The sequence below is a fragment of the Suillus plorans genome, assembly GCF_016647745.1.
Source record: "Suillus plorans strain S12 chromosome Unknown HD556scaffold_98, whole genome shotgun sequence".
Taxonomy (NCBI): Eukaryota; Fungi; Basidiomycota; class Agaricomycetes; order Boletales; family Suillaceae; genus Suillus; species Suillus plorans.
Window position 1 is genome coordinate 165,118 of NW_024537482.1, and position 9,869 is coordinate 174,986.

A 9,869-nucleotide genomic window follows, 5' to 3' on the forward strand; every position below is an offset into this window, starting at 1 on the left:
CGACAATATTAATGCCGGACACGCTGTCGCCGATCGGAGTTATTCAACATCGATGTCTTTGGCCTCAACCGTGTATGGAGGATTGTGCTACCCCTATCAGCTGTCATTATCTTTCACAAACAGCAATGGTAACTTGGACACGCTGTCCGTTTTGAAGTTGGACGAGCTGAAACAAAACATCAAGACATCTCTCCTTCATTTTTTGGATATAGTGCATTGTCCTTCTTGGTTAGAGTGACAATTTTATTTGTATTGCTAAATCACATTCTGCTACGAGTAAGATTAAATAATTTTCCTATCCCGCATGGTTTTTTTTCTGCACCCCCGCAGGCGTACTGACCCCTCATTCCTTCCCATTTTGGACAGGTGGGGGGGTGTTTTTTATTTTTTAGGGTGGTGTTTTTTTTTAAGGGGGGGGGTCATTCATTCATGAGAACCATACTAAGGGTTCTTTAACAACTTTGGATCAGTGTGGTTTTGAAGGTGCTCGAAGACATATGATGTTGGGATAGTTTAGTGGGTGACTCCAAGCTTTCTTGTGGTAGACGTTATAAATGTGATTCATATGAAAACCTACCTTGACCATTGTGTTCTCAAAATCAAGGGAACATGTTTATGATATCACAGTACTTAAATTTGAAATCATTGTTACTGGAAGTTGTTGAAATTTAAATTGATTTGAGATAACTATCTCAAATTGGCAGCAGTGCATCTTGTGCCACATTGCACATTGAGCAGTTTAGTAGTATCCTCCTGCACCCTCAGATCACCCATTCTCAATTCTACAAGCCATTCCAGCACTATCTTCCAACTTAAATGGATTTATCATGGTCAACTGTCCTACATTACATTCGCGAAAGATCTGGCTGTTGGCAAATCCCAAGGTAGAGCCCATGGCAGAATTTGACTTTCGCACATCATGTTATCTAATGCCTTTAGTCCATTTATGTTCAAGTACAACAAATGCTCGCTACCTCTACCACCTGTTTCGTGTCTTCTTCAATGACCATGCCGCTGCAGTCTCAAACTCAAACCCAAATTTCATCTCATTTCACAATGTCTGGACTTGCTGCGCTACATTGTTCAACATTTGCACAAGGCTTTAGCAATAATGAATGCCAGGCTGCTGCCAGGGCATTACTTAGGCATGATTCTCACATTGATGGCACGTATTATCATACCAAGACAGTTGGTGGCCTCCATCCCTCCTACATAGCCTTTCAGTCCGATGGTCAAGAGCTGGAGTCGGGGAGAGCGCTGTCTCACAAAGAACTCATTGAAGCGATGCTCCAAGACATCTTTGACACAGTAAGTTCTTTTTTTTAAGCTACAGTAAATCTCACACTCTTTAGATTGCTACACAGGACCGCCTCGATGGTGGTATATCTCTATTCATTCAATGTGTGGGCTCTGGAGTAGGTTCAACTATGTCACCCAAGAAGATTCCTCTTGAACTGTTAAGAACGTGCTCAAGGGTCGGATCCGAAGGGCTTGGCTTCAGCTCGTGCGCTGCGCCCCTTACCCGAGTACGTGCCCCTAACTTCCGAGGGTTGTTGAACGATGTCCGAAGGTTACCTGATGATGTCCGGAGGGTGTCGGGCGATGTCCGGAGTCCGATGTCCGATGCGCGGGAATTCCGGCGGACGTTTGGAAACAAGAGATAAGACTAATCCGGACGAAGTCCGAACTAGAAAGGAAACAGCGGAGGACTACCAGAGGTAGAGGCAGAGGTGACAAGTCTATAGGAGTCGATCCTAAGACAAGCGGAGGTCGATGAGAGAGAAACTCAAGTCGGACGGAGGAGGGAATGAGCAGAGTCTAAGATGATATTCGAACTGAGGAAACTACAGAGATTGTACAGGGGTTTATATACTACTGAGGACATAACGGAGAACAGTAAGTGCAGTGCGAAGCTATGTAAAGCTATGAAGAAAACATATGGGACGACTATCACTAGTCTATCGGAACTTAGTAAAATGAAGATGGAAATGAATAAGGAACGGAAAATAAAGCGTACTAACTGATAAGGGAAATACCAAAGGGATAAGGCACAGAAGTTAGACGCGGGTCGGATCTGGACGATACATAGAAGTCGGCCGGATCCAGAAATCCGGAAATGATGAATGTGATAGGTCTGGGTCCGGAACGTGGGATATGACATGAACTATACATCACGCCATGAGAGCTGCAAGAAGTTCCTCGACAGATTGGAGGAGATGTTGCTGTGCTTGTGCAAGCATTCACTCAAGAGTTTGTGGTACTACATCTCCAACATTTTGCTAAGCGTTGTGCAGTTGAAAATATCAAACTGCCTTAGTCTTGTAAGTCGAATCGAACTTGCCCTTTCCAACATCACTAATGAAGCCATGAAGTCCCTGCCACTCATATCAGTACAGATGGACCACAGCACCTCCCAGGGCCTCTCATAGCTACTGGGGCTCGCATTGTGTGCTCCACACAAGCACCAAGAACCTTTGAGAACAATCTGAAAGCATCATCCGCCCCTGCTGCAGATCTGAAGAAACCGGCATCTGCAGCAATTTCTGAGGGAATCCAACTGGTGACAAGTCTTGCAAAAGACATGTTGACTCCACATTCGTAGTTACGCCGACACCGACCTGCTGATGTCTTTGCTGCCGACAGAGTCCCTGGCCCGATTTTTTTGGTTCAGCCAGAACTCGCTTGCGATGCCATAAATTTTAGTCCTCCGCTCATTAGTATTGGTCCCAATACCAATGCTGTTCTTGATCAGTTCAAACTGGGGGATGCGCTCTTACCCAAACTTCGTGTACTTGTTGGAACTGTGCGAAGCAGTCGTTGGGAGTCAGTACTCAGGTCCCAGACGTGGGACCTGAACTATGAGCAAGCCTCTATCTTGGTGAAGGCCCTTCTCGCAGACTTTCAAGGTGTGCCATTCAGCCCTGAAATCGTGAAGGTTCGTAATTTGATTGTGGCTGCACACCTGTCAAGCTAATAATTTGCTAGCACAAATCTTCTATTCTCTCTGTCATCTTGAAGTGGCTTGGCATTCTAGTGCTTTTATGTGCACTTTACCTCTTTCGGTTGTTTATTATTTTGTAGATCGTTTGAATAATCATTTTTTGACTTTTCACCATGGCGTCATGTCCACAAATGTTTTTAATGTCTCTGAATTTTGTTTACCAATGCTAACTTACTTTCCCTCTCTTCAGACATGGTATCTCCCAACAACAGCAATGCTAGGCGCCGCATCCAGCAACCTCGTGTCTGTCCAAAGGTCATCATGAGTAAGGAGGCCCATGCTCTTCTGACGGCCAACCAACGCACGAAGTCTCGCCAGTTCAAAATAGCCCTTGATGAGGCTTGGTACCAGATTGACAAGGCTACAAAAACTATTGCTTCAGCTCACCATAAAAGTATTCACTGTGTACAGAATGAACTGTACATTGGCCATGGGATCCAGCACTCCAAGCGCTCCAAACTGAATGCTTGGAATGTGTTCTGTTGGAAAAAAAACCAGGACATCAAAAATTGTAAGTTTTGTTTTTCCTTCTTACTATGTATTGTACCTGACAATCTCCTACAGGTGACCAAGGCAGAGGTACACTTCAACAGCTCATTTATGAGCACAAGGAGAAGTACTATGCCCTTTCAAAGGACGAGCAGGAAGAACTACTTAAAGAGTACGCCAAATGGTCATTGACAAAGGCTACAGGTGTGCGCACGTCCACGAAGTCAAAGGTCAACAATATCACTCAAACTCTGAGAGCTGTCGAAAATGAGGTTTGTGTCCCCCCTCTGAATTTTCTTTCGCTCATAAATTTGTTTTTGAAATAGCTTAAAAGTCTGAAATGTCGCACAGGCGCTGAAACCATACTCTATATACACGCGGGTCAACTGATCTTCCCCTTCGGAGCATATACTTTACAACTGAAGGCATCCAGGAATTCATGCACTCTGTGATGAATATCGACAATCAAGATCTAATTAGCAAAATGGAGGGCTTTGCTATTCAGGGTGTGAAAGGTACGAGTTGCTGCTTATTTTTTTCGGTTGAACTCTAACTTATTTCACAACCAAACTAGGTGCTGCACAAAATCACCAACAGCGCATGTCTCAAAAACATGCAGCCATCCACAACATTATCAACAAGAATCTTTGTAAGTTCCCCGCATTTTGTATGCTATATAATTAATTTACTGCTATACTACAGGTGAGATCACTGGTGACCCTCGTGCCAACATGCAATGGGCATACTATTTCCAGAACATTGTCCAATGCTACCAAGTCATGATAGAGGGGTGGCCTGACAATGTTCCATTCGCCAACCTTAGCCAGGCATCCAGTGCCCTCCCAGAGCTTGACAGGCTCTTGCGGCTGTGGAACTCAGGTGCAACATGCTGGAAGACTTTAACAGGCAAGGAATTTGAGAAAATTCCCAAGGAGCACAATGCTAAACTTGACTGTGGCGAGATTGAGGATCATAGCCGACAGACACGATCTGATAAAGGTAAAAAACGAACGAAGTCTGCAGCTACTGATTGTAACTTGCATGGCCGGCACAAGAAATACAAGAGTGCAGACACTGTCAAAGACAGTGAGCATGACCCCGAGGAAGGGGACAATGATGAGCATGAGGCTCGCAGCCAGTCTTCCACACCACCTCCTTATGCCACTTCCAATGCCAGCTCCGCACCTTGTGTGTCTGGTAATACTACTCACTCTAGCAATAATGTCAACACTCGCGATCTCACACCCTTTGGTTCTTCCCTCGACTGCAATGCTATATTGGATAGGTCAGATAAAATCTTTGGCCCTGCGCATCCAGACAGCATGACAGCGCCAATCCATGCACCATCAGCTACTAGTTTCAACCCCCCTACTCTACATGACTTCACTGATTTCAACGTGTTTGGTACTTTCTGACCCTTCAAACTTTTATTGTATCTTTTCGCTACACTTACTTGAATGTGTGTGGCTCTATGATCATCATTTTTACAAGTCTTTTCACTATACTTACTTCTATGATGTTCGGCTCTATGTTGACTCAAACTTTCATTTTATCTTTTGACTACACTTACTTGAATGTATGTGGCTCTATGATCATCATTTTTCAAGTCTTTTCACTATACTTACTTCTATATGTTCGGCTCTATGTTCTGTTCTGACTCTCACACTGTCTTCCAGATGTTGATAATTGATGACATACTATTCAGACATGTTGTAGGGAGGGAATATGCTTCACATGATGTTATTACTTCGTGAAAGGACACAAGTGTGAGGTAAAAACAAGTCTGGTAGTCTACTCAAACTTATGAATGTCTGCTGCTCCATGTTTTCTCGACTGTCTTACAGTGTTAAGCTGACATTGCAAGAAGACAATGGTTTAAGAAGGAGGAACAGCGAGGAAATTTTATACGCACCTTGAAATGAAGGATGAAGACTCGCTGCAGCCAACTTGCGGCACTCAGATTGCTTTCCAGCCATCAACACATGTGACTGGATATGCTGGCCTCTGAAGCTGTGTCAATCTAAAGCTTCACAAAGTGTGTACCCCCCACGCCCTGGACGCCCAGGTTCACCAGCAGGTTTAGGAATCTTCGAGCTTTCCGATAAATCTATGCTCGAAGTTGAGGAGTCGCTATCTGAGAAAGAGCTCAAAGAGCCCGAGGAATCTGAGGGCGAAGGTGTTCGAGAATTGGAATGTGTAGAGGTGGCTCTCTTGGGATATGGAGTGGAAGAGCGATCAGAATACTTGAGCGTCCACTTCAGAAGTTTAGATTCAGGGGCGGGTGCGGACAACGACGCCCTTGCAGTGGGAACGATATTAGTTTTAGGACCAAGGATTTCATCGGCAATAAGTGTAGTCGGGCAACGATCAGCATTACCAAACAGCTCCAACTGGTCCGTGAGCATTGGGGGAAGGGGCGGTGGAACACCAGGTTCCGAGTCATAGAAAGGCGGAACAACTGTAGAAGTATTGCGCATGATAGATAGAGAAAGAGCCGAATAGCTACATTGAACTTAAGGGATGGTTCATGATAAGAAGCACTCGGAAAAGCATTCAACAAACTACCATATTGGGCGAAAACAATAAGGGCTACAAAAATGGTAACCGTCATATAATAGTACCTAAAGAATAGTGAAGGGGTAGCCGTCAATGTATCTCACAGTACTACACAATGGCGTCAACAATTACTATAGAATTACTATAAAGTTACCATGGAATCAAACAGATACGGGAATGATACAAAAGTACTTGAAACAAATGAGAGGTGCAGATAAATACGCCGTGAGCAGGCAACAACAGCAGATCATATCACAATGTCTCTCCTTACTTTGTTTTTCAACAAGTCAACGCAGCTCTGAGGCGAACAGCAAGTTCATCAGAAGAATGCGAGGTACCGGCCCCCCATAAGCTCAGAAGGGCAATGGGAGGTAGACCATGACAAGCAATTGCCACTCATCAGCTTTAATCGTCCCAGCAGATACCTCTCCAAAATTACTGGGAACTGAACCAAGCCAACTGGGGACAGATGTATCCTGGATGACGTCGTGGATATGTCCAAGGACATCTGCCACCACAAATAGATGTTCTTCTCGAGGGGCAGCTAGAGGCTTTGCACAACGCTGTGAAGAAACATTATGAAACTAAAGGCAATGGAAATCATGAAGAGCTTACCCAGTTGAGAAGAGCTTCAACATAGTCGATCTTCAGTGTTCTACTGGATTTCTGTGGGATACAACATAAGGAATTGCACACAAACTTTAACAGTCCGATATTCTTGCAAAGCAGGGAGCTTCTCAGCTTGTTTAAACATTCCTCGTCATCAGAAAGAGTCATCTGGGAAATAAGAAGAGCGTGAATTGCAGATATCTGCGTCATTTCCTTGGATGACATTGTCCCGGGAGGTATTTCGCCAAAGTCATATGCAAATGCTGGAGGGGCCGAAGTTGACGCGGTGGACTCTGAAGTCAAACCGAGCAGACTACGAGTGTGGTGCTGGACCAACCCTTCTAATATGCAGTGCATTGGATCGACCACAAGTTGCCGGGAGGGGTCCCAGTATGGTAGACACCAAAGCTCGGAATAGCGCACGCCATGAGCCTTAAACAGTCTGGCACATTCAGAGGACGTAGCAGCATCTCTCCACTTCTCAGCATATTCTCGTAGTTTTTCTCTGTCACAAGGCTCCCAAGTCTTGAAGTCCACTCTTCCATAAGTAGACTTGTGATAGCATTGGTATGCACTGCAGTAGAAATGACTACTGACTCCAGCTAGAGAAGCGATGTGACGAGCAGCAGGAAGATCACAGACAACAAGGGCAACCGCACTACAAGTAAGCCGTCCGTCGGGATAACAAGCGGTGTTGGAGAACTTGACACCACATTCCCATGCGTCTACCAGATTATTGATGAGTGGTCGGATATAGTGGTTGAGATTATCCAGAGATGGCTGCTTCGGACCCAGGATGATGCCCGCGAGATATATGTTCTCGGGTTTATATCTGATATCCAACGGTAGATTCAAGCACGCCATAGAAATGATTCCGCATGACGTGCTAGCACCGCGCAAATTCAGACCTTCCGAATTGAAAAAGTCCACATGAAGGGCAAAGACATAGCACCCTTCTTCTCCTCTATCGACGAACAGTGAGCCTGGCTCTGGGCCACGGAATTGACAGAGAAACTGAGCATCAAATGGATTTTTGACGAAGGGGATATGAGGGGAGTCAATGGAATCCATGAGTTCATCACATGCCTGATCCATCACAGCCTCAATATCTCTATGAGAAAGGAGACCAGACAGATAATCCTTGAAATCATGGTACATGAAAGTCCTTCTGGGACGGGGTTCTCCATCAGCGCCAACTATAAGCAAGGTCTTGCCACATTCAGTCCCGGGCGTAGGACAATGTGTGCACTGTTCAGGATATATTGGGGTTGTCGAGCCTGGTGCATAAATCGGGGCGTAGGTGCAATGACAGCTACAGACGGCATACGGGACGATTTTGCCGGTGAGATGGAATTTTGCCTCTGTGCTTTCTGAGGTCATGGGAATCTGCTTGAGGATATTTTCGTTGGAAGAGCTGAGACTGCTGTCTGACTTCCGGAATGCCAGAAACAGTATGATGGAAATTATCTGGATGATTAAATTGCAGCTACTCCTGCTGACCCCCATGATAACCCTACATGTAACACAAAAGAATAGGACGACTTGCGTGATTTTGTCTGACCGATTTACTGAAGCTTGCTGAGGGGTGTCTAGAGAACAATCAACAAAGAATCATGATTACGTGCTCATTGCTTATGGGTATTAATCTTGACAGGTACTTTCAGCGAGTCATCGGATGGTTTTTGGCTGTCGAACTGGGTCGACAGTTCATTCATACATGATACGATGGCCTTCTTTCGCGTGACCACAATATCTGCCTGTTGACTGATAGTCTCCAAAGCTTTGCGAAGTAAAAGTAGCTCGTGACTAATGTCATTGATGCTACCAGAATGCAGCAACAAGCGAAAGCATCGTTGAATCTGGGATTCAATGTTGTCAAGAATTTCTAATGCCTTCATGGTGCGTTGATTATGCTTTTTGGATGATTTATCACCAGCAGCTCTGTGAATTTTCATAGGTGGTGGCAGGGAATCCGACAACGTTGAGTGGTCGAGGTCATGGTCAGCAACAGGTACTGCATGAGTAATGTGCGGTCCTTGACGATAGAGATTATCGGCCATAGAAGAAGTGGATGATGATGACTGTGAAGTGTCCATGGAAAGGGTCAACCGACTAAGATGGCCGGTAATAGCGGAGACGGGACTGGCAACCCTAGTATTACCAGCGATGGTGCACACAGAAAGATTGGAGATGACACAATCCAAGTCAATGTCTCCTGCGGCGTGCTCAGCACGTTCTGCTTTTACACGCCAGATGTGAGACGTAATTGAACGTTCTGCCATGAGCACTCCTTTTGGTGCGCCTTTGTTGTCATATCCGCCTTTACCAATGCACTCCTCACACATGCATTGTTTGAGCATTGCACGAGATGCGGGCATTATATATACAGAGGTGAATGAGTTGGGTGGTGCTGACGACAGTATGTACTGTCGCCTATTGGTGTGGGGATGTGAGACGAATGTCTTGGGAGGCAGAACCAGCTAGGATAATTTTTTAAACAAAAAAGGCATGTCACTAAATAACAATGGCAGCGATTGTTATTGCAATAAGAAGCGGTAGTGACAAAGTACAAGGTGATTACTACATAGCCACTATTTGAATACAACAGTAACATGGGATTGTACCAATGTAGGAATTCAGGTCTTGTACTGGGAAGACCCATTAAAATTGGAACGAGAACCAGGGGAAAGTGGTGGGACTCACAGTAATGGTAAACTTGAACAGTAGAACGTTCCATCATGTAACGGACAACGACGAAGAGAAATGACAGCAATGACAAGGACAGATTGAGCTTGGGTAGGAAAGCAGGAGACGAAAGGGTGAAATGACAGTAGTTCCGGAGCGAAGATGCAAAGGCCATCGGGGACGTCGAGCCAGGGAATAACGAAGATCTCCGAATGTTCAAGTTGATGATAAAATCAGGAGAGAAAAGCGGGCATGACCATACATACAGTTATGCCGTGTATGGAGGTGGTAGGCCATTGTGAACAACGAGCTCGACGGTACAAACCGTCGGGTCCATGTATTGGTAAATTACATTATCGAAGGTGCACGGTCCTGTTGGCACCCCTTTGGTGAAATTGTTGGAAAAGATTTCAAAGTGCCGGTGCTTGAGACTTGAAATATTCATGACGATGACTACAGAACATTTAGAGACACACATGACCGTACATACAGTCGTGCTATGTGAATAGGGAGATGGACACGATGGTAC

The 9,869-nt window shown here is 45.1% G+C and overlaps 3 protein-coding genes across 3 annotated transcripts; 1 reads left to right on the top strand and 2 right to left on the bottom strand.

Moving 5' to 3' along the window:
* Nucleotides 1-1,056: 1,056 nt before the first annotated feature.
* Nucleotides 1,057-4,905, top strand: HD556DRAFT_1450089 (uncharacterized protein; the record flags this gene model as incomplete). The annotated part of the gene is made up of 11 exons (XM_041307714.1): nucleotides 1,057-1,308; nucleotides 1,353-1,415; nucleotides 1,463-1,526; nucleotides 2,397-2,560; nucleotides 2,603-2,935; nucleotides 2,986-3,043; nucleotides 3,192-3,512; nucleotides 3,566-3,762; nucleotides 3,924-4,005; nucleotides 4,065-4,139; nucleotides 4,193-4,905. 11 exons carry the CDS (start codon nucleotides 1,057-1,059, stop codon nucleotides 4,903-4,905), a joined length of 2,322 nt encoding a protein of 773 aa, XP_041153584.1.
* A 1,494-nt stretch (nucleotides 4,906-6,399) lies between these two features.
* Nucleotides 6,400-6,823, bottom strand: HD556DRAFT_1313776 (uncharacterized protein; the record flags this gene model as incomplete). The annotated part of the gene is made up of 3 exons (XM_041300849.1): nucleotides 6,400-6,609; nucleotides 6,662-6,712; nucleotides 6,743-6,823. 3 exons carry the CDS (start codon nucleotides 6,821-6,823, stop codon nucleotides 6,400-6,402), a joined length of 342 nt encoding a protein of 113 aa, XP_041153585.1.
* A 1,457-nt stretch (nucleotides 6,824-8,280) lies between these two features.
* HD556DRAFT_1450092 (uncharacterized protein) lies at nucleotides 8,281-9,033 on the bottom strand (the record flags this gene model as incomplete). Its single annotated transcript, XM_041307715.1, has 1 exon — nucleotides 8,281-9,033. The coding sequence occupies one exon, from the start codon at nucleotides 9,031-9,033 to the stop codon at nucleotides 8,281-8,283; it is 753 nt and encodes a 250-aa protein (XP_041153586.1).
* Between the last annotated feature and the right edge of the window lie 836 nt (nucleotides 9,034-9,869).